General features: G+C 51.6%; 1 protein-coding gene across 2 annotated transcripts; it reads left to right on the top strand.

Annotated features, from left to right (window-relative positions):
- Window positions 1-4823: 4823 nt before the first annotated feature.
- Window positions 4824-23490, top strand: PYROXD1 (pyridine nucleotide-disulphide oxidoreductase domain 1). Of its 2 annotated transcripts, none has more exons than XM_075276505.1 (12): window positions 4824-4896; window positions 10315-10395; window positions 10474-10593; window positions 10701-10829; window positions 10906-10979; window positions 11254-11423; window positions 11499-11575; window positions 11651-11783; window positions 15585-15697; window positions 22091-22213; window positions 22298-22435; window positions 22976-23490. In XM_075276505.1, the coding sequence occupies exons 1-12, from the start codon at window positions 4825-4827 to the stop codon at window positions 23222-23224; spliced, it is 1479 nt and encodes a 492-aa protein (XP_075132606.1). In that variant the 5' UTR covers window position 4824; the 3' UTR covers window positions 23225-23490. The 2 variants fall into 2 exon arrangements, with proteins under 2 accessions (XP_075132606.1, XP_075132605.1); XM_075276504.1 differs by having other exon boundaries at window positions 11478-11575.
- The last annotated feature ends 73 nt before the right edge of the window (window positions 23491-23563 follow it).

Here is a 23563-nt window from a genome sequence, read left to right as displayed (position 1 = left end):
TATCATGTCTGAGAGGTAGTCACAGCCCCGCCCCCTGTATATATCATGTCTGAGAGGTAGTCACAGCCCCGCCCCCTGTTACTGACAACCAGCCTGTATATATCATGTCTGAGAGGTAGTCACAGCCCCGCCCCCTGTATATATCATGTCTGAGAGGTAGTCACAGCCCCGCCCCCTGTTACTGACAACCAGCTGTATATATCATGTCTGAGAGGTAGTCACAGCCCCGCCCCCTGTTACTGACAACCAGCTGTATATATCATGTCTGAGAGGTAGTCACAGCCCCGCCCCCTGTTACTGACAACCAGCCTGTATATACCATGTCTGAGAGGTAGTCACAGCCCCGCCCCCTGTTACTGACAACCTGCTGTATATATCATGTCTGAGAGGTAGTCACAGCCCCGCCCCCTGTTACTGACAACCTGCTGTATATATCATGTCTGAGAGGTAGTCACAGCCCCGCCCCCTGTTACTGACAACCAGCTGTATATATCATGTCTGAGAGGTAGTCACAGCCCCGCCCCCTGTTACTGACAACCAGCCTGTATATATCATGTCTGAGAGGTAGTCACAGCCCCGCCCCCTGTTACTGACAACCTGCTGTATATATCATGTCTGAGAGGTAGTCACAGCCCCGCCCCCTGTTACTGACAACCAGCCTGTATATATCATGTCTGAGAGGTAGTCACAGCCCCGCCCCCTGTTACTGACAACCAGCTGTATATACCATGTCTGAGAGGTAGTCACAGCCCCGCCCCCTGTTACTGACAACCAGCTGTATATATCATGTCTGAGAGGTAGTCACAGCCCCGCCCCCTGTTACTGACAACCAGCTGTATATACCATGTCTGAGAGGTAGTCACAGCCCCGCCCCCTGTTACTGACAACCAGCCTGTATATATCATGTCTGAGAGGTAGTCACAGCCCCGCCCCCTGTTACTGACAACCAGCTGTATATATCATGTCTGAGAGGTAGTCACAGCCCCGCCCCCTGTTACTGACAACCAGCTGTATATACCATGTCTGAGAGGTAGTCACAGCCCCGCCCCCTGTTACTGACAACCAGCCTGTATATATATCATGTCTGAGAGGTAGTCACAGCTCCGCCCCCTGTTACTGACAACCAGCCTGTATATATCATGTCTGAGAGGTAGTCACAGCCCCGCCCCCAGTTACTGACAACCAGCTGTATATACCATGTCTGAGAGGTAGTCACAGCCCCGCCCCCTGTTACTGACACCTTATAGAACTATTGGGGTGCTGTGTATGATATTCGCGGTCGGCGTTGTGTTATACCCCCCCCCTATACGGTGGCGCAGTGTGATACAATGTGGTTAGTGGCGGGGGTTGGGCTGCGGTCTCTTCCTCTGCCGGAGCCCATTATGACAATGTGTGATATTAATTGGGCTGTCACCTCCTGACGGGCGCAGCGGCCGCACTATGTATCTCGCTGCCGTGACGCAAACCCTTGAACAATTCATTATGAGAGCAGCGATGTCCGTGTGAACAGTAATAACTGGTGAGCGGCCGCCATGACAAATGTCACTTAGCGCTGCCGGCCACATCTCCTCCGCCATTAGGGCTCGCCGGCCCCACCAGTCGCCGCCGTCATTAGTCACCAGCACAACTGCCTGAAATAAGAAATGTGCGGCGGCGGCGAAGATACGAGGACAGAGCAACGAGCGAGCGCGGAGTAATGGGGGGGGGGCAAGCGGGGGGGGGGGGAGATGACCAAATATCTATAACAATAATAGAGAACACATACAATGAGCGACCGCGGAGTAATGGGGAGGGGGAGCGGCAGCGGGGGGGATGTAATGAGGGAGGGGGCGAGCGAGGGGCGGGGGGGTTTGTAATGAGGGAGGGGGCGAGCGAGGGGCGGGGGGGTTTGTAATGAGGGAGGGGGCGAGCAAGGGGCGGGGGGGGATGTAATGAGGGAGGGGGCGAGCGAGGGGCGGGGGGGATGTAATGAGGGAGGGGGGCGAGCGAGGGATGGGGGGGATGTAATGAGGGAGGGGGCGAGCGAGGGACGGGGGGGGATGTAATGAGGGAGGGGGCGAGCGAGGGGCGGGGGGGGGGATGTAATGAGGGAGGGGGCGAGCGAGGGGCGGGGGGGATGTAATGAGGGAGGGGGCGAGCGAGGGGCGGGGGGGATTTAATGAGGGAGGGGGCGAGCGAGGGGCGGGGGGGGATGTAATGAGGGAGGGGGCGAGGGAGGGGGCGAGGGGCGGGGGGGGGGACAACCAAATATATATAACAATAATAGAGAACACATACAATGAGCGACCGCGGAGTAATGGGGGGGGGGGATGTAATGAGGGAGGGGGCGAGGGAGGGGCGGGGGGGATGTAATGAGGGAGGGGGCGAGGGAGGGGCGGGGGGGATTTAATGAGGGAGGGGGCGAGGGAGGGGCGGGGGGGATTTAATGAGGGAGGGGGCGAGGGAGGGGCGGGGGGATTTAATGAGGGAGGGGGGCGAGGGAGGGGCGGGGGGGATTTAATGAGGGAGGGGGCGAGGGAGGGGGCGAGGGAGGGGCGGGGGGGATTTAATGAGGGAGGGGGCGAGGGAGGGGCGGGGGGGATTTAATGAGGGAGGGGGCGAGCGAGGGGCGGGGGGATGTAATGAGGGAGGGGGCGAGCGAGGGGCGGGGGGGGATGTAATGAGGGAGGGGGCGAGGGAGGGGCGGGGGGGGGATGTAATGAGGGAGGGGGCGAGGGAGGGGCGGGGGGGGATGTAATGAGGGAGGGGGCGAGGGAGGGGCGGGGGGGGGATGTAATGAGGGAGGGGGCGAGGGAGGGGCGGGGGGGGGATGTAATGAGGGAGGGGGCGAGGGAGGGGCGGGGGGGGGATGTAATGAGGGAGGGGGCGAGGGAGGGGGCGAGGGAGGGGGCGAGGGAGGGGCGGGGGGGGGATGTAATGAGGGAGGGGGCGAGGGAGGGGGCGAGGGAGGGGGCGAGGGAGGGGGCGAGGGAGGGGGCGAGGGAGGGGCAGGGGGGGGACACAAGGTATATCGCCCACATAATGACGAGGGGCCGGGGGGGGAACAACAAAATATATGTAATATTAGAAAACAATAGTGACTGACGGCAGAGTAATGGAGAGGACGTGCGCTGAGTCCTGGCGCGGCACCGGATTCGCCGTTTATAGCGGGTCGCCACTCTACGCTGACGAGGCCGCGCCTCCATGAGGTGTCGGGGGAGTTCTGGAGGGACACTGATCGGCGCAGTCTGCGTGTAGTCGGCGCTGGGTCCATGGGGCGCACACCGGTATCCACAGCATCCCATAAACGCTCTATAGGGTGAGGTCGGGGGCGGGCCAATGCAGGGTCGCGAGGTCACTGGCGTGTACATGATGCCAGTCCGGTGCCACCAACGAGCGATGACATGTTGCGTTGTCCTTTTGGTACAACATCCCCATCAGGGAACCCCAACACCACAGAAGGAGTGCAGACGTTCTGCCACAAGGTCCACGTATCGAGCACCGGTCACTGATCCCTGCACCCGGACAATGGGGCTCAATAGCGTCCATGTGACGACAGCCCAGACCATGAGGGAGCCACCGCCCGCCTGGGCACCTCGCTGTTGGCATGCAGGATCGGTGGCTTCATGGGGCATCAGACCAGGTGATGGGTCTGCTCAGGGGTGTTGGCCACGAGTACACAGTATAGGGGGTACGTTGTAGATGGGTGGGGGGTCCTGATGCCGCTGTCGCACCCCCCCCCCCCCCCCCTCTGGAGGTGTCATGGCCGCTCCTCTCATTTCTATGGGATGGCGGTGATATACGGCGTGTAGAGGAGTCCCTATAACTTCTGGCTGAAACACGGAGCGGCGCTATAGTGTAATAATAATAACATGCGAATGGCGGCGGCGGCTGATCGGACCTCTGCGCCTTTAAAGGTGGTGGCAGCGGCTTCTTTCCCTTACACCACCCAATGTGAACAGCAACAAGATCCCTCCAGGTGCTGGACAATTAGGAGGAGCGGGAGAGCGGCGCGCACACACCCAACGGTCCTCGCGTAATTCCCAACACCGTTATTGAATGCTCGCACAACACGTTTCGGGCTCTTTATCGAGTGCCATTGTAGCCGGCCTGTACCTGGCGCAGGAGGGTCTCTAAGCGCATGGAATCGCGCGGACGCCTACTCGACCCTCCGGCACCAGCTACAATGGCACGTGATAAAGGGTCCGAAACGCGTTGTGCGAGCGTTCAATAACGGTGTTGGGAATTACGCGAGGGCCGCTCTCCCGCTCCTCCTTATCTAATTGGTCCAGACCCTTGAGGGATCTCGTCGCCCCGATACTAATATGGGGTGAGGACACGTATAGACACGGTGGGGAGAACGCCGCGACATCTCTGCAGCCAATATGGCAGCTATACGCACAGTAATGGCTGTAGTGGCGCCTCCTATAGGCTCGCACTGAGATCTGCAGCCATGGACATGATGCGGTCTGGATGGCGGACGCAGATCACATGACTCCCTTCTCTCCGATCTGAAAGACGTCACAATGGCGCCAATACCTCAAGGCAGGACCTGTCACCATAGCAAGCAGGCACACTCAGCCGCCATTACTGGTAGCTACAGGTAACGCCCCTCACACCACATGACACGCTGGACCTACCAGTACAGAGCACACGGCCGCCATCTTACCGGAGATCACTGCGGAGACACATTGTATTGTACGGCATATCGCTCTAGTGTCCGCTGACTCCGCCCCCTCTCTGTCACCAGGGAAACCAGGAAATCGTTAGCAGCTTGGAGCCAATTGGAAGAAGTGACGTCAGCTAAAGCCCGCCCCCCGTGTGTGAGTGACAGGAGTCAGAAACATGGCGGCCGCTGTGCAGGGGAAGTGCCTGGTGGTCGGAGGAGGAATAGCCGGAGTGACCTGTGCGGAGCAAGTGAGAGTCCGAGCAGCTGTAACCTACAGGAGTGACGTCACTAGTGTATACATATAGCATTTATAGCGAGAGGGATGATGTCACTTCCTGTATACTGTCACTGATGATGTCACTCCTGTATACTATCACTGATGATGTCACTCCTGTATACTATCACTGATGATGTCACTTCCTGTATACTATCACTGATTATGTCACTTCCTGTATACTATCACTGATGATGTCACTTCCTGTATACTATCACTGATGATGTCACTCCTGTATACTATCACTGATGATGTCATTTCCTGTATACTATCACTGATTATGTCACTTCCTGTATACTATCACTGATGATGTCACTCCTGTATACTATCACTGATGATGTCACTTCCTGTATACTATCACTGATGATGTCACTTCCTGTATGCTATCACTGATGGTGTCACTTCCTGTATACTATCACTGATGATGTCACTCCTGTATACTATCACTGATGATGTCACTCCTGTATACTATCACTGATGATGTCACTTCCTGTATACTATCACTGATTATGTCACTTCCTGTATACTATCACTGATGATGTCACTACTGTATACTATCACTGATGATGTCACTACTGTATACTATCACTGATGATGTCACTCCTGTATACTATCACTGATGATGTCACTCCTGTATACTATCACTGATGATGTCATTTCCTGTATACTATCACTGATTATGTCACTTCCTGTATACTATCACTGATGATGTCACTTCCTGTATACTATCACTGATGATGTCACTTCCTGTATGCTATCACTGATGGTGTCACTTCCTGTATACTATCACTGATGATGTCACTCCTGTATACTATCACTGATGATGTCACTCCTGTATACTATCACTGATGATGTCACTTCCTGTATACTATCACTGATTATGTCACTTCCTGTATACTATCACTGATGATGTCACTCCTGTATACTATCACTGATGATGTCACTTCCTGTATACTGTCACTGATGATGTCACTTCCTGTATACTGTCACTGATGATGTCACTACTGTATACTATCACTGATGATGTCACTACTGTATACTATCACTGATGATGTCACTTCCTGTATACTGTCACTGATGATGTCACTTCCTGTATACTGTCACTGATGATGTCACTACTGTATACTATCACTGATGATGTCACTACTGTATACTATCACTGATGATGTCATTTCCTATATACTATCACTGATGGTGTCACTACTGTATACTATCACTGATGATGTCACTTCCTGTATACTATCACTGATGATGTCACTACTGTATACTATCACTGATGATGTCACTACTGTATACTATCACTGATGATGTCACTACTGTATACTACCACTGATGATGTCACTCCTGTATACTATCACTGATGGTGTCACTCCTGTATACTATCACTGATGGTGTCACTCCTGTATACTATCACTGATGATGTCACTTCCTGTATACTATCACTGATGATGTCACTTCCTGTATACTATCACTGATGATGTCACTACTGTATACTATCACTGATGATGTCACTACTGTATACTATCACTGATGATGTCATTTCCTGTATACTATCACTGATGATGTCACTTCCTGTATACTATCACTGATGATGTCATTTCCTATATACTATCACTGATGATGTCACTTCCTGTATACTGTCACTGATGATGTCACTTCCTGTATACTATCACTGATGATGTCATTTCCTATATACTATCACTGATGATGTCACTTCCTGTATACTGTCACTGATGATGTCACTTCCTGTATACGATCACTGATGATGTCACTACTGTATACTATCACTGATGATGTCACTACTGTATACTACCACTGATGATGTCACTACTGTATACTATCACTGATGATGTCACTACTGTATACTATCACTGATGATGTCATTTTCTGTATACTATCACTGATGATGTCATTTCCTGTATACTATCACTGATTATGTCACTTCCTGTATACTGTCACTGATGATGTCACTACTGTATACTATCACTGATGATGTCACTTCCTGTATACGATCACTGATGATGTCACTACTGTATACTACCACTGATGATGTCACTACTGTATACTATCACTGATGATGTCACTTCCTATATACTATCACTGATGATGTCACTACTGTATACTATCACTGATGATGTCACTTCCTGTATACGATCACTGATGATGTCACTACTGTATACTATCACTGATGATGTCACTACTGTATACTATCACTGATGATGTCACTACTGTATACTATCACTGATGATGTCACTTCCTGTATACGATCACTGATGATGTCACTACTGTATACTATCACTGATGATGTCACTACTGTATACTATCACTGATGATGTCACTACTGTATACTATCACTGATGGTGTCACTCCTGTATACTATCACTGATGGTGTCACTCCTGTATACTATCACTGATGATGTCACTTCCTGTATACTATCACTGATGATGTCACTACTGTATACTACCACTGATGTTGTCACTTCCTGTATACTATCACTGATGATGTCACTTCCTGTATACTATCACTGATGGTGTCACTTCCTGTATACGATCACTGATGATGTCACTACTGTATACTACCACTGATGATGTCACTACTGTATACTATCACTGATGATGTCACTTCCTGTATACTATCACTGATGATGTCACTACTGTATACTATCACTGATGATGTCACTACTGTATACTATCACTGATGATGTCACTCCTGTATACTATCACTGATGATGTCACTTCCTGTATACTGTCACTGATGATGTCACTTCCTGTATACTGTCACTGATGATGTCACTTCCTGTATACTGTCACTGATGATGTCACTTCCTGTATACTGTCACTGATGATGTCACTACTGTATACTATCACTGATGATGTCACTTCCTGTATACGATCACTGATGATGTCACTTCCTGTATACGATCACTGATGATGTCACTTCCTGTATACTATCACTGATGATGTCACTTCCTGTATACTGTCACTGATGATGTCACTTCCTGTATACTATCACTGATGATGTCACTTCCTGTATACTATCACTGATGATGTCACTTCCTGTATGCTATCACTGATGATGTCACTTCCTGTATGCTATCACTGATGATGTCACTTCCTGTATGCTATCACTGATGATGTCACTACTGTATACTATCACTGATGATGTCACTACTGTATACTATCACTGATGATGTCACTATTGTATACTATCACTGATGATGTCACTTCCTGTATACTATCACTGATGATGTCACTTCCTGTATACTATCACTGATGATGTCACTACTGTATACTACCACTGATGATGTCACTACTGTATACTATCACTGATGATGTCACTTCCTGTATACTATAACTGATGATGTCACTACTGTATACTATCACTGATGATGTCACTTCCTGTATACGATCACTGATGATGTCACTTCCTGTATACTATCACTGATGATGTCACTACTGTATACTATCACTGATGATGTCACTTCCTGTATACTATCACTGATGATGTCACTACTGTATACTATCACTGATGATGTCACTACTGTATACTATCACTGATGATGTCACTCCTGTATACTATCACTGATGATGTCACTTCCTGTATACTGTCACTGATGATGTCACTTCCTGTATACTGTCACTGATGATGTCACTTCCTGTATACTGTCACTGATGATGTCACTTCCTGTATACTATCACTGATGATGTCACTACTGTATACTATCACTGATGATGTCACTTCCTGTATACTATCACTGATGATGTCACTTCCTGTATACTATCACTGATGATGTCACTACTGTATACTATCACTGATGATGTCACTTCCTGTATACTATCACTGATGATGTCACTACTGTATACTATCACTGATGATGTCACTACTGTATACTATCACTGATGATGTCACTACTGTATACTATCACTGATGATGTCACTCCTGTATACTATCACTGATGATGTCACTCCTGTATACTATCACTGATGATGTCACTTCCTGTATACTATCACTGATGATGTCACTACTGTATACTACCACTGATGTTGTCACTTCCTGTATACTATCACTGATGATGTCACTACTGTATACTACCACTGATGATGTCACTACTGTATACTATCACTGATGATGTCACTTCCTGTATACGATCACTGATGATGTCACTACTGTATACTATCACTGATGATGTCACTTCCTGTATACTGTCACTGATGATGTCATTTCCTGTATCCTATCACTGATGATGTCACTACTGTATACGATCACTGATGATGTCATTTCCTGTATCCTATCACTGATGATGTCACTACTGTATACTACCACTGATGATGTCACTTCCTGTATACTATCACTGATGATGTCACTTCCTGTATACTATCACTGATGATGTCACTACTGTATACTACCACTGATGATGTCACTTCCTGTATACTATCACTGATGATGTCACTTCCTGTATACTATCACTGATGATGTCACTACTGTATACTACCACTGATGATGTCACTTCCTGTATACTATCACTGATGATGTCACTCCTGTATACTATCACTGATGATGTCACTACTGTATACTATCACTGATGATGTCACTTCCTGTATACTATCACTGATGATGTCACTACTGTATACTACCACTGATGATGTCACTACTGTATACTATCACTGATGATGTCACTTCCTGTATACGATCACTGATGATGTCATTTCCTGTATCCTATCACTGATGATGTCACTACTGTATACGATCACTGATGATGTCATTTCCTGTATCCTATCACTGATGATGTCACTACTGTATACTACCACTGATGATGTCACTTCCTGTATCCTATCACTGATGATGTCACTTCCTGTATGCTACCACTGATGATGTCACTACTGTATACTACCACTGATGATGTCACTTCCTGTATACGATCACTGATGATGTCACTACTGTATCCTATCACTGATGATGTCATTTCCTGTATACTATCACTGATGATGTCACTTCCTGTATCCGATCACTGATGATGTCACTACTGTATCCGATCACTGATGATGTCACTTCCTGTATCCTATCACTGATGATGTCACTTCCTGTATCCTATCACTGATGATGTCACTACTGTATCCGATCACTGATGATGTCACTACTGTATCCGATCACTGATGATGTCACTTCCTGTATACTATCACTGATGATGTCACTTCCTGTATGCTATCACTGATGATGTCACTTCCTGTATCCGATCACTGATGATGTCACTTCCTGTATCCGATCACTGATGATGTCACTTCCTGTATCCGATCACTGATGATGTCACTTCCTGTATCCGATCACTGATGATGTCACTTCCTGTATCCGATCACTGATGATGTCACTTCCTCCTTACTGTTGATCTTTCAGCTATCCCTCCAGTTTCCCGCTGATCTCGTGTATCTTCTGACTGCGGCGCCGCTGGTCAAGGCTGTGACTAATGTGAAGCAGGTGGGTGCTGTGTGCCGCTGCTGCCCCCTTGTGCTCACCCTATGACATGACAGGTGAGATCTCTGTGTCTTCTCTCAGGTCTCGCGGACACTGGAGGAGTTTGATGTGGAGGAGCAGACGAGCGGCGCCCTGGAGTCTCAGTATCCGAATATTAAAGTTGTGGCCTCAGCAGTGAAGGAGTTGCAGGCAGCTGCGCAGGTGATGGCGCTGACCTAATGTGGATGCCCAGTAGTGTTGCTGCTCTAATGTCACCCAGCTTTCCTGGAGTCTGCATGGTGACTCCTCATATGTATTATGTCCTGCAGACGCTGATCACAGAGGACGGGACGCGTTACCACTACGAGCAGCTCTGCCTGTGCGCTGGAGCTCGGCCCCGCCTCATCGTGGAGGGGAATCCATATGTGTTGGGTATCCGAGATACAGACAGCGCCTGGGTAAGTACTCGCCCACCTCCCCATCATCACCGCCCACCACTCCTCACCCCTGATGACCGCTCTGTCCGTGTTACAGACGTTCCAGCAGCATCTGACAAGAGCGCGGCGGGTGCTGGTCGTGGGGAACGGCGGGATCGCCCTGGAACTGGTGTAAGTAGAGATGACATCTGCTGATACATTGTAACAAAACCAGGCGAGGCCCAGAGACAAGCAGAGCAGCAATAGTGGGGCGGAGCACACAATATGTACCGATCCACTGTAACAGACTCTCAGCTGTGTGAGCAGAACAAGGTCAGATCCGTCTCTTAGCCTCTGTGTAAATAGAAATGTTCCCGGTCACTGACTCAGAGTATATACAGAGGCCGTGCGGAGAGCGCCCCCTGTGGAGCGTCACTGCCTGAGCGCCACCTTGTGTCTCCTCCAGGTACGAGATGGAAGGCTGCGAGGTCGTCTGGGCCATTAAAGATAAATCCATCGGTAACACCTTCTTTGATGCTGGAGCCGCAGAATTCCTTATACCACAACTAAAAGCGGAGAAACCGCAGACCCCCCTCACCTGCAAGAGGATGAAATACACCACAGAGGGGGGCGCTGGTGAGTACAGAGCTCGTGCAGGGTGTTAGGAGGGGCACACACGCTGGCTCTAAGGGGCAGTGTTCTTGGTTCTAGGGCAGGAGGACGATCGGCTCGGCAGCGCTCTGGGCCCAGACTGGCACGAGGGGATGGATCTCCGAGCCGCACAGGAGGTCAGTACCTGAACACTGGGGAGACGTGACCCCGATATATCTCACCTGTGCCCTCACCTGTAATGTCACCGCCAGATCCCACGCTGCGTCCACATCGAGGCTGAGTGTGAAGTCAAGAAGATCCTAAATCACCCGGAATTCAAGACGCTGAATGTGACAGCCTCGCCTGTACCCAGAGGGGAGAAAGACAGCGCCACCTGTGACCCAGGTAAGAACTGCAGGACGCTGATAGACAACTGAGTCATTAGGGGTGATAACAGATAGTAATAGATTGTATTCCCCTGTCCTACAGTCGGCCTCTCCTCTCCTGACATGGCTGATAACAGATAGTAATAGATTGTATTCTCCTGTCCTACAGTCGGCCTCTCCTCTCCTGACATGGCTGATAACAGATAGTAATAGATTGTATTCCCCTGTCCTACAGTCGGCCTCTCCTCTCCTGACATGGCTGATAACAGATAGTAATAGATTGTATTCCCCTGTCCTACAGTCGGCCTCTCCTCTCCTGACATGGCTGATAACAGATAGTAATAGATTGTATTCCCCTGTCCTACAGTCGGCCTCTCCCCTCCTGACATGGCTGATAACAGATAGTAATAGATTGTATTCTCCTGTCCTACAGTCGGCCTCTCCTCTCCTGACATGGCTGATAACAGATAGTAATAGATTGTATTCCCCTGTCCTACAGTCGGCCTCTCCTCTCCTGACATGGCTGATAACAGATAGTAATAGATTGTATTCTCCTGTCCTACAGTCGGCCTCTCCTCTCCTGACATGGCTGATAACAGATAGTAATAGATTGTATTCTCCTGTCCTACAGTCGGCCTCTCCTGACATGGCTGATAACAGATAGTAATAGATTGTATTCCCCTGTCCTACAGTCGGCCTCTCCCCTCCTGACATGGCTGATAACAGATAGTAATAGATTGTATTCTCCTGTCCTACAGTCGGCCTCTCCTCTCCTGACATGGCTGATAACAGATAGTAATAGATTGTATTCTCCTGTCCTACAGTCGGCCTCTCCCCTCCTGACATGGCTGATAACAGATAGTAATAGATTGTATTCTCCTGTCCTACAGTCGGCCTCTCCCCTCCTGACATGGCTGATAACAGATAGTAATAGATTGTATTCTCCTGTCCTACAGTCGGCCTCTCCTCTCCTGACATGGCTGATAACAGATAGTAATAGATTGTATTCTCCTGTCCTACAGTCGGCCTCTCCTGACATGGCTGATAACAGATAGTAATAGATTGTATTCTCCTGTCCTACAGTCGGCCTCTCCTCTCCTGACATGGCTGATAACAGATAGTAATAGATTGTATTCCCCTGTCCTACAGTCGGCCTCTCCTCTCCTGACATGGCAGATAACAGATAGTAATAGATTGTATTCCCCTGTCCTACAGTCGGCCTCTCCTCTCCTGACATGGCTGATAACAGATAGTAATAGATTGTATTCTCCTGTCCTACAGTCGGCCTCTCCTCTCCTGACATGGCTGATAACAGATAGTAATAGATTGTATTCTCCTGTCCTACAGTCGGCCTTTCCCCTCCTGACATGGCTGATACCAGATAGTAATAGATTGTATTCTCCTGTACTACAGTCGGCCTCTCCTCTCCTGACATGGCTGATAACAGATAGTAATAGATTGTATTCTCCTGTCCTACAGTCGGCCTCTCCTCTCCTGACATGGCTGATAACAGATAGTAATAGATTGTATTCCCCTGTCCTACAGTCGGCCTCTCCTGACATGGCTGATAACAGATAGTAATAGATTGTATTCTCCTGTCCTACAGTCGGCCTCTCCTCTCCTGACATGGCTGATAACAGATAGTAATAGATTGTATTCCCCTGTCCTACAGTCGGCCTCTCCTCTCCTGACATGGCTGATAACAGATAGTAATAGATTGTATTCTCCTGTCCTACAGTCGGCCTCTCCTCTCCTGACATGGCAGATAACAGATAGTAATAGATTGTATTCCCCTGTCCTACAGTCGGCCTCTCCTGACATGGCTGATAACAGATAGTAATAGATTGTATTCCCCTGTCCTACAGTCGCCTCTCCTGACATGGCTGATAACAGATAGTAATAGATTGTATTCTCCTGTCCTACAGTCGGCCTCTCCTCTCCTGACATGGCTGATAACAGATAGTAATAGATTGTATTCTCCTGTCCTACAGTCGGCCTCTCCTCTCCTGACATGGCTGATAACAGATAGTAATAGATTGTATTCCCCTGTCCTACAGTCGGCCTCTCCTCTCCTGACATGGCAGATAACAGATAGTAATAGATTGTATTCCCCTGTACTACAGTCGGCCTCTCCTGACATGGCTGATAACAGATAGTAATAGATTGTATTCCCCTGTCCTACAGTCGGCCTCTTCTCTCCTGACATGGCTGATAACAGATAGTAATAGATTGTATTCCCCTGTCCTACAGTCGGCCTCTCCTCTCCTGACATGGCTGATAACAGATAGTAATAGATTGTATTCTCCTGTCCTACAGTCGGCCTCTCCTGACATGGCTGATAACAGATAGTAATAGATTGTATTCCCCTGTCCTACAGTCGGCCTCTCCTCTCCTGACATGGCTGATAACAGATAGTAATAGATTGTATTCCCCTGTCTTACAGTCGGCCTCTCCTCTCCTGACATGGCTGATAACAGATAGTAATAGATTGTATTCCCCTGTCCTACAGTCGGCCTCTCCTCTCCTGACATGGCTGATAACAGATAGTAATAGATTGTATTCTCCTGTCCTACAGTCGGCCTCTCCTGACATGGCTGATAACAGATAGTAATAGATTGTATTCTCCTGTCCTACAGTCGGCCTCTCCTCTCCTGACATGGCTGATAACAGATAGTAATAGATTGTATTCTCCTGTCCTACAGTCGGCCTCTCCTGACATGGCTGATAACAGATAGTAATAGATTGTATTCTCCTGTCCTACAGTCGGCCTCTCCTCTCCTGACATGGCTGATAACAGACAGTAATAGATTGTACTCTCCTGTCCTACAGTCGGCCTCTCCCCTCCTGACATGGCTGATAACAGATAGTAATAGATTGTATTCCTCTGTCCTACAGTCGGCCTCTCCTCTCCTGACATGGCTGATAACAGATAGTAATAGATTGTATTCTCCTGTCCTACAGTCGGCCTCTCCTCTCCTGACATGGCTGATAACAGACAGTAATAGATTGTATTCTCCTGTCCTACAGTCGGCCTCTCCTCTCCTGACATGGCTGATAACAGACAGTAATAGATTGTATTCTCCTGTCCTACAGTCGGCCTCTCCCCTCCTGACATGGCTGATAACAGATAGTAATAGATTGTATTCTCCTGTCCTACAGTCGGCCTCTCCTCTCCTGACATGGCTGATAACAGATAGTAATAGATTGTATTCTCCTGTCCTACAGTCGGCCTCTCCTGACATGGCTGATAACAGATAGTAATAGATTGTATTCCCCTGTCCTACAGTCGGCCTCTCCTCTCCTGACATGGCTGATAACAGATAGTAATAGATTGTATTCCCCTGTCCTACAGTCGGCCTCTCCTCTCCTGACATGGCTGATAACAGATAGTAATAGATTGTATTCTCCTGTCTTACAGTCGGCCTCTCCTCTCCTGACATGGCTGATAACAGATAGTAATAGATTGTATTCCCCTGTCCTACAGTCGGCCTCTCCTCTCCTGACATGGCTGATAACAGATAGTAATAGATTGTATTCCCCTGTCTTACAGTCGGCCTCTCCTCTCCTGACATGGCTGATAACAGATAGTAATAGATTGTATTCCCCTGTCTTACAGTCGGCCTCTCCTCTCCTGACATGGCTGATAACAGATAGTAATAGACTGTACTTCCCTGGTTTGTTAGGCTCTGGTGCCCTCTAGTGTTAGTTCCGGGTGTTGCTCCTGTGTGTGGTGTATGTGCTCCCCCTGTTGTCTGCTTGCAGTATTACATTAGTATACGCGCCTGTGCTCTCTGTTATCACCACTTTCTCTCTTCTGCAGATGATTGGCCGGTATACGCTGTACTGACCAATGGTAAGGTGTATGGTTGTGATTTCGTGGTCAGCGCCACTGGGGTGTTCCCGAACGTGGAGCCGTTTGTCGGTGGAAATAATGTGAGATTTGGAATTTTTGTTCCTTTTACAGTTTTGCGCCATTTTTACTGCTGTGATTATAAATCTTGTCTTTTGTGAGGACACAAGGGGTGGTGGTAGAATATAAGGCTGCGGTACGTGTGCTGGTTTGGGGTGGGTGTGTGTATGTGATACATGTGTGCGGTTGGTGTGTGCGTGGTACTTGTCCGCGGTTGGTGTGTGCGTGGTACATGTGTGTGGTTGGTGTGTGCATGTTACATGTGTGCGGTTGGTGTGTGCGTGGTACTTGTCCGCGGTTGGTGTGTGCGTGTTACATGTGCGCGGTTGGTGTGTGCGTGGTACATGTGCGCGGTTGGTGTGTGCGTGGTACATGTGCGCGGTTGGTGTGTGCGTGTTACATGTGCGTGGTACATGTGCGCGGTTGGTGTGTGCGTGTTACATGTGGCGGTTGGTGTGTGCATGTTACATGTCCGCGGTTGGTGTGTGCGCGGTTGGTGTGTGCGTGTTACATGTGCGCGGTTGGTGTGTGCGTGGTACATGTGCGCGTGTTACATGTGCGTGGTACATGTGCGCGGTTGGTGTGTGCGTGTTACATGTGGCGGTTGGTGTGTGCATGTTACATGTCCGCGGTTGGTGTGTGCGCGGTTGGTGTGTGCGTGTTACATGTGCGCGGTTGGTGTGTGCGTGTTACATGTGCGCGGTTGGTGTGTGCGTGTTACATGTGCGCGGTTGGTGTGTGTGTGGTACATGTGCGCGTGGTACATGTCCGTGGTTGGTGTGTGCGTGTTACATGTGCGCGGTTGGTGTGTGCGTGTTACATGTGCGCGGTTGGTGTGTGCGTGTTACATGTGCGCGGTTGGTGTGTGCGTGGTACTTGTCCGCGGTTGGTGTGTGCGCGGTTGGTGTGTGCGTGTTACATGTGCGCGGTTGGTGTGTGCGTTACATGTCCGTGGTTGGTGTGTGCGTGTTACATGTGCGCGGTTGGTGTGTGCGTGTTACATGTGCGCGGTTGGTGTGTGCGTGGTACATGTGCGCGTGGTACATGTGCGCGGTTGGTGTGCGCGTGTTACATGTGCGCGGTTGGTGTGCGCGTGTTACATGTGCGCGGTTGGTGTGTGCGTGTTACATGTGCGCGGTTGGTGTGTGCGTGTTACATGTGCGCGGTTGGTGTGTGCGTGTTACATGTGCGCGGTTGGTGTGCGCGTGTTACATGTGCGTGGTACATGTGCGCGGTACATGTGCGCGTGGTACATGTGCGCGGTTGGTGTGTGCGTGGTACATGTGCGCGTTACATGTGCGCGGTTGGTGTGTGCGTGTTACATATGCGCGGTTGGTGTGTGCGTGTTACCTGTGCGCGGTTGGTGTGTGCGTGTTACATGTGCGCGGTTGGTGTGTGCGTGTTACATGTGCGCGGTTGGTGTGTGCGTGTTACATGTGCGCGGTTGGTGTGTGCGTGTTACATGTGCGCGGTTGGTGTGTGCGTGTTACATGTGCGCGGTTGGTGTGTGCGTGGTACATGTGCGCGTGTTACATGTGCGTGGTACATGTGCGCGGTTGGTGTGTGCGTGTTACATGTCCGCGGTTGGTGTGTGCATGTTACATGTCCGCGGTTGGTGTGTGCGCGGTTGGTGTGTGCGTGTTACATGTGCGCGGTTGGTGTGTGCGTGTTACATGTGCGCGGTTGGTGTGCGCGTGTTACATGTGCGCGGTTGGTGTGTGCGTGTTACATGTGCGCGGTTGGTGTGTGCGTGTTACATGTGCGCGGTTGGTGTGTGCGTGGTACATGTGCGCGTGTTACATGTCCATGGTTGGTGTGTGCGTGTTACATGTGCGCGGTTGGTGTGTGCGTGTTACATGTGCGCGGTTGGTGTGTGCGTGGTACTTGTCCGCGGTTGGTGTGTGCGTGGTACTTGTCCGCGGTTGGTGTGTGCGTGGTACTTGTCCGCGGTTGGTGTGTGCGTGGTACATGTGCGCGGTTGGTGTGTGCGTGTTACATGTGCGCGGTTGGTGTGTGCGTGTTACATGTGCGCGGTTGGTGTGTGCGTTACATGTGCGCGGTTGGTGTGTGCGTGTTACATGTGCGCGGTTGGTGTGTGCGTGTTACATGTGCGCGGTTGGTGTGTGCGTGTTACATGTGCGCGTGGTACATGTGCGCGGTTGGTGTGTGCGTGTTACATGTGCGCGGTTGGTGTGCGCGTGTTACATGTGCGCGGTTGGTGTGTGCGTGGTACATGTGCGCGTTACATGTGCGCGGTTGGTGTGTGCGTGTTACATGTGCGCGGTTGGTGTGTGCGTGGTACATGTGCGCGGTTGGTGTGTGCGTGGTACATGTGCGCGGTTGGTGTGTGCGTGTTACATGTGCGGTTGGTGTGTGCATGGTACATGTGCGCGTGGTACATGTGCGCGTGGTACATGTGCGCGGTTGGTGTGTGCGTGGTACTTGTCCGCGGTTGGTGTGTGCGTGTTACATGTGCGCGTGGTACATGTGCGCGGTTGGTGTGCGCGTGGTACATGTGCGCGGTTGGTGTGTGCGTGGTACATGTGCGCGTTACATGTGCGCGGTTGGTGTGTGCGTGGTACATGTGCGCGTTACATGTGCGCGGTTGGTGTGTGCGTGGTACATGTGCGCGTTACATGTGCGCGGTTGGTGTGTGCATGGTACATGTGCGCGGTTGGTGTGTGCGTGGTACATGTGCGCGGTTGGTGTGTGCGTGTTACATGTGCGCGGTTGGTGTGCGCGTGGTACATGTGCGCGGTTGGTGTGTGCGTGGTACATGTGCGCGTTACATGTGCGCGGTTGGTGTGTGCGTGTTACATATGCGCGGTTGGTGTGTGCGTGTTACCTGTGCGCGGTTGGTGTGTGCGTGTTACCTGTGCGCGGTTGGTGTGTGCGTGTTACATGTGCGCGGTTGGTGTGTGCGTGGTACATGTGCGCGTGTTACATGTGCGTGGTACATGTGCGCGGTTGGTGTGTGCGTGTTACATGTGGCGGTTGGTGTGTGCATGTTACATGTCCGCGGTTGGTGTGTGCGCGGTTGGTGTGTGCGTGTTACATGTGCGCGGTTGGTGTGTGCGTGGTACATGTGCGCGGTTGGTGTGTGCGTGGTACATGTGCGCGGTTGGTGTGTGCGTGTTACATGTGCGCGGTTGGTGTGTGCGTGGTACATGTGCGCGGTTGGTGTGTGCGTGTTACATGTGCGCGGTTGGTGTGTGCGTGGTACATGTGCGCGTGTTACATGTCCGTGGTTGGTGTGTGCGTGTTACATGTGCGCGGTTGGTGTGTGCGTGTTACATGTGCGCGGTTGGTGTGTGCGTGTTACATGTGCGTGGTTGGTGTGTGCGTGGTACTTGTCCGTGGTTGGTGTGTGCGTGGTACTTGTCCGCGGTTGGTGTGTGCGTGGTACTTGTCCGCGGTTGGTGTGTGCGTGGTACATGTGCGCGGTTGGTGTGTGCGTGGTACATGTGCGCGGTTGGTGTGTGCGTGTTACATGTGCGCGGTTGGTGTGTGCGTTACATGTGCGCGGTTGGTGTGTGCGTGTTACATGTGCGCGGTTGGTGTGTGCGTGTTACATGTGCGCGGTTGGTGTGTGCGTTGTACATGTGCGCGTGGTACATGTGCGCGGTTGGTGTGTGCGTGTTACATGTGCGCGTGTTACATGTGCGCGGTTGGTGTGTGCGTGGTACATGTGCGCGTTACATGTGCGCGGTTGGTGTGTGCGTGTTACATGTGCGCGGTTGGTGTGTGCGTGTTACATGTGCGGTTGGTGTGTGCATGGTACATGTGCGCGTGGTACATGTGCGCGTGGTACATGTGCGCGGTTGGTGTGTGCGTGGTACTTGTCCGCGGTTGGTGTGTGCGTGTTACATGTGCGCGTGGTACATGTGCGCGGTTGGTGTGCGCGTGGTACATGTGCGCGGTTGGTGTGTGCGTGGTACATGTGCGCGTTACATGTGCGCGGTTGGTGTGTGCGTGGTACATGTGCGCGGTTGGTGTGTGCGTGGTACATGTGCGCGTTACATGTGCGCGGTTGGTGTGTGCGTGGTACATGTGCGCGTTACATGTGCGCGGTTGGTGTGTGCGTGTTACATGTGCGCGGTTGGTGTGTGCGTGGTACATGTGCGCGGTTGGTGTGTGCGTGGTACATGTGCGCGGTTGGTGTGTGCGTGTTACATGTGCGCGGTTGGTGTGTGCGTGGTACATGTGCGCGGTTGGTGTGTGCGTGGTACATTTGCGCGGTTGGTGTGTGCGTGTTACATGTGCGCGGTTGGTGTGTGCGTGGTACTTGTCCGCGGTTGGTGTGTGCGTGGTACTTGTCCGCGGTTGGTGTGTGCGTGGTACATGTGCGCGGTTGGTGTGTGCGTGGTACATGTGTGCGGTTGGTGTGTGCGCGGTTGGTGTGTGCGTGTTACATGTGCGCGGTTGGTGTGTGCGTGTTACATGTGCGCGGTTGGTGTGTGCGTGGTACTTGTCCGCGGTTGGTGTGTGCGTGGTACTTGTCCGCGGTTGGTGTGTGCGTGTTACATGTGCGCGGTTGGTGTGTGCGTGGTACTTGTCCGCGGTTGGTGTGTGCGTGGTACTTGTCCGCGGTTGGTGTGTGCGTGTTACATGTGCGCGGTTGGTGTGTGCGTTACATGTCCGTGGTTGGTGTGTGCGTGTTACATGTGCGCGGTTGGTGTGTGCGTGTTACATGTGCGCGGTTGGTGTGTGCGTGGTACATGTGCGCGGTTGGTGTGTGCGTGTTACATGTGCGCGGTTGGTGTGTGCGTGTTACATGTGCGCGGTTGGTGTGTGCGTGGTACATGTGCGCGTGTTACATGTGCGCGTGTTACATGTCCGCGGTTGGTGTGTGCGCGGTTGGTGTGTGCGTGTTACATGTGCGCGGTTGGTGTGTGCGTGTTACATGTGCGCGGTTGGTGTGTGCGTGGTACATGTGCGCGTGTTACATGTGCGCGGTTGGTGTGCATGTGTTACATGTGCGCGGTTGGTGTGCGCGTGGTACATGTGCGCGGTTGGTGTGCGCGTGGTACATGTGCGCGGTTGGTGTGTGCGTGGTACATGTGCGCGTGTTACATGTCCGTGGTTGGTGTGTGCGTGTTACATGTGTGCGGTTGGTGTGTGCGTGGTACATGTGCGCGTGTTACATGTCCGTTGTTGGTGTGTGCGTGTTACATGTGTGCGGTTGGTGTGTGCGTGGTACATGTGCGCGTGTTACATGTCCGTGGTTGGTGTGTGCGTGTTACATGTGTGCGGTTGGTGTGTGCATGTTACATGCCCGCGGTTGGTGTGTGCGTGGTACATGTGCGCGGTTGGTGTGTGCGTGGTACATGTGCGCGGTTGGTGTGTGCGTGGTACATGTGCGCGTGTTACATGTCCGTGGTTGGTGTGTGCGTGTTACATGTGTGCGGTTGGTGTGTGCATGTTACATGTCCGCGGTTGGTGTGTGCGCGGTTGGTGTGTGCGTGGTACATGTGCGCGGTTGTTGTGTGCGTGTTACATGTGCGCGGTTGGTGTGTGCTTGGTACATGTGCGCGGTTGGTGTGTGCGTGTTACATGTGCGCGGTTGGTGTGTGCATGTTACATGTCCGTGGTTGGTGTGTGCGTGTTACATGTCCGTGGTTGGTGTGTGCGTGGTACATGTGCGCGGTTGGTGTGTGCGTTGTACTTGTCCGCGGTTGGTGTGTGCGTGGTACTTGTCCGCGGTTGGTGTGTGCGTGGTACTTGTCCGCGGTTGGTGTGTGCGTGTTACATGTGTGCGGTTGGTGTGTGCATGTTACATGTCCGCGGTTGGTGTGTGCGCGGTTGGTGTGTGCGTGGTACATGTGCGCGGTTGTTGTGTGCGTGTTACATGTGCGCGGTTGGTGTGTGCTTGGTACATGTGCGCGGTTGGTGTGTGCGTGTTACATGTGCGTGGTTGGTGTGTGCGTGGTACATGTGCGCGGTTGGTGTGTGCGTTGTACTTGTCCGCGGTTGGTGTGTGCGTGGTACTTGTCCGCGGTTGGTGTGTGCGTGGTACTTGTCCGCGGTTGGTGTGTGTGTTACATGTGCGCGGTTGGTGTGTGCGTGGTACATGTGCGCGTGTTACATGTCCGTGGTTGGTGTGTGCGTGGTACATGTCCGCGGTTGGTGTGTGCGCGTTACATGTCCGCGGTTGGTGTGTGCGCGGTACATGTCCGCGGTTGGTGTGTGCGCGTTACATGTCCGCGGTTGGTGTGTGCGTGTTACATGTCCGCGGTTGGTGTGTGCGTGTTACATGTCCGCGGTTGGTGTGTGCGTGTTACATGTCCGCGGTTGGTGTGTGCGTGTTACATGTCCGCGGTTGGTGTGTGCGTGTTACATGTCCGCGGTTGGTGTGTGCGTGTTACATGTCCGCGGTTAGTGTGTGCGTGTAGTCTAAGTATGTCGCTGTTTTCCAGTTTGATCTGGGAGAGGACGGAGGGCTGACGGTTGACGATCATATGAGGACGTCGGTGCCACACGTGTATGCGGCGGGGGACGTGTGCAGCACTGGCTGGACGCCCAGCCCCCACTGGCAGCAGGTACACTCCCGGGGGGTCCTGTGGGATCAGGAGGGTCACATGACTCCATATATAATGACAGGTCACATGATTGGTTTGGCACAGATGCGGCTGTGGTCTCAGGCTCGGCAGATGGGCTGCTACGCGGCAAAGTGCATGGCGGCCGAGCGACGGCGCGAAAACATCGAAATGGATTTCTGTTTTGAACTCTTCGCTCACGTTACCAAATTCTTCAACTATAAGGTAACTCCCCCCCCCATGTGACAGACAGCCCCGCCTAGTGATGACATCACAGGGTCATCCTTTATAATCAGTCGCCTCCCTCCTGTAGTAATCATGAATAGAATGCAATCACTGCAGTGAGGACTGACTTCTTTATCAGCCCCTCCTCCTCTGATTCCGGCAGTTATAATTTCCTCTCACCCCCTCCATTCCTGAGCAATCAGTGCGGGTAGTTTTGGTGCCTGATATGTAACTAGATTTCCTAATGGCAGGAGCAGGCCAGGGGGCGGGACTCGGGGCTCTCATCAGAGTAGATGGTATCAGACAGGAGTAGGCAAAGGGGCAGGATTTGGTGCTGAGTTCCGCCCCCTTGCCTACTCCACCCACTAGACATTAGGGAGTCGAGTTACATATTAGGCACCAAAACTTCCTGCACTGATTGCTCAGGAATGGAGGGGGCGAGAGAGGAAATGAGAACTGAGGAGGAGGGGCTGGTAATGGAGGACAAGTCATGGATGGGGCGGGGCTTGTAATAAGTACTGACGCCGCTTCTCTCTGCAGGTGATCTTGTTGGGCAAGTACAACGGCCAGGGCCTGGGGGGCGATCACGAGCTGCTGCTGCGCTGCACCAAGGGCCAGGAGTACGTGAAGGTGGTGCTGCAGGGCGGGCGCATGATGGGGGCCGTGCTCATCGGAGACACCGACCTGGAGGAAACCTTCGAGAACCTGATCCTGAATCAGATGGATCTGTCCGCGTACGGCGAGGATCTACTGGATCCCAACATCGACATTGAGGATTACTTCGACTAGAAGAGAGGTTAATGACTGAGTGCAATGTGGGCGGGGCATTGTCTGATTACACTGTGTAAGCCCCGCCCCCCACCCAGGGGGCGCCGCTGCTCTTAGTGTGTGAGATCCCGTATAGTCGTGGCTGCAGCGGCCTGGACTCCACCCCCCCCCCCCCCACAGGGATTCATCAGGCCCCCCCCATCCCCCCTCACCTATTATACCTCCTCCCATGGCAGGAGAAAGCTGCAGCGATTGGGCTGTGTTCACACTTTCACAATGTCTGAATAAGGTGCAAACTTTAAAGAGGTTGTTGACTCCTTATTGTAACAAGTGCGCCACCTCTGACTACAGGTGGTACGA

This window comes from Leptodactylus fuscus, chromosome 5 (assembly GCF_031893055.1).
Source record: "Leptodactylus fuscus isolate aLepFus1 chromosome 5, aLepFus1.hap2, whole genome shotgun sequence".
Taxonomy (NCBI): domain Eukaryota; kingdom Metazoa; phylum Chordata; class Amphibia; order Anura; family Leptodactylidae; genus Leptodactylus; species Leptodactylus fuscus.
The sequence above is the reverse complement of the archived record's forward strand: the minus strand, read 5'-3'. Positions and strand labels throughout refer to the sequence as shown.

What these genes read in the sequence shown, in the direction of transcription:
- PYROXD1 (XM_075276504.1), top strand. Translation starts at nt 4,825, where the DNA reads ATGGCGGCCGCTGTGCAGGGGAAGTGCCTGGTGGTCGGAGGAGGAATA. An exon ending in GAGTGACCTGTGCGGAGCAA is followed by an intron (nt 4,897 to 10,314) that starts GTGAGAGTCCGA and finishes TTGATCTTTCAG; the next exon opens with CTATCCCTCCAGTTTCCCGC. An exon ending in ATCTCCGAGCCGCACAGGAG is followed by an intron (nt 11,576 to 11,650) that starts GTCAGTACCTGA and finishes TGTCACCGCCAG; the next exon opens with ATCCCACGCTGCGTCCACAT.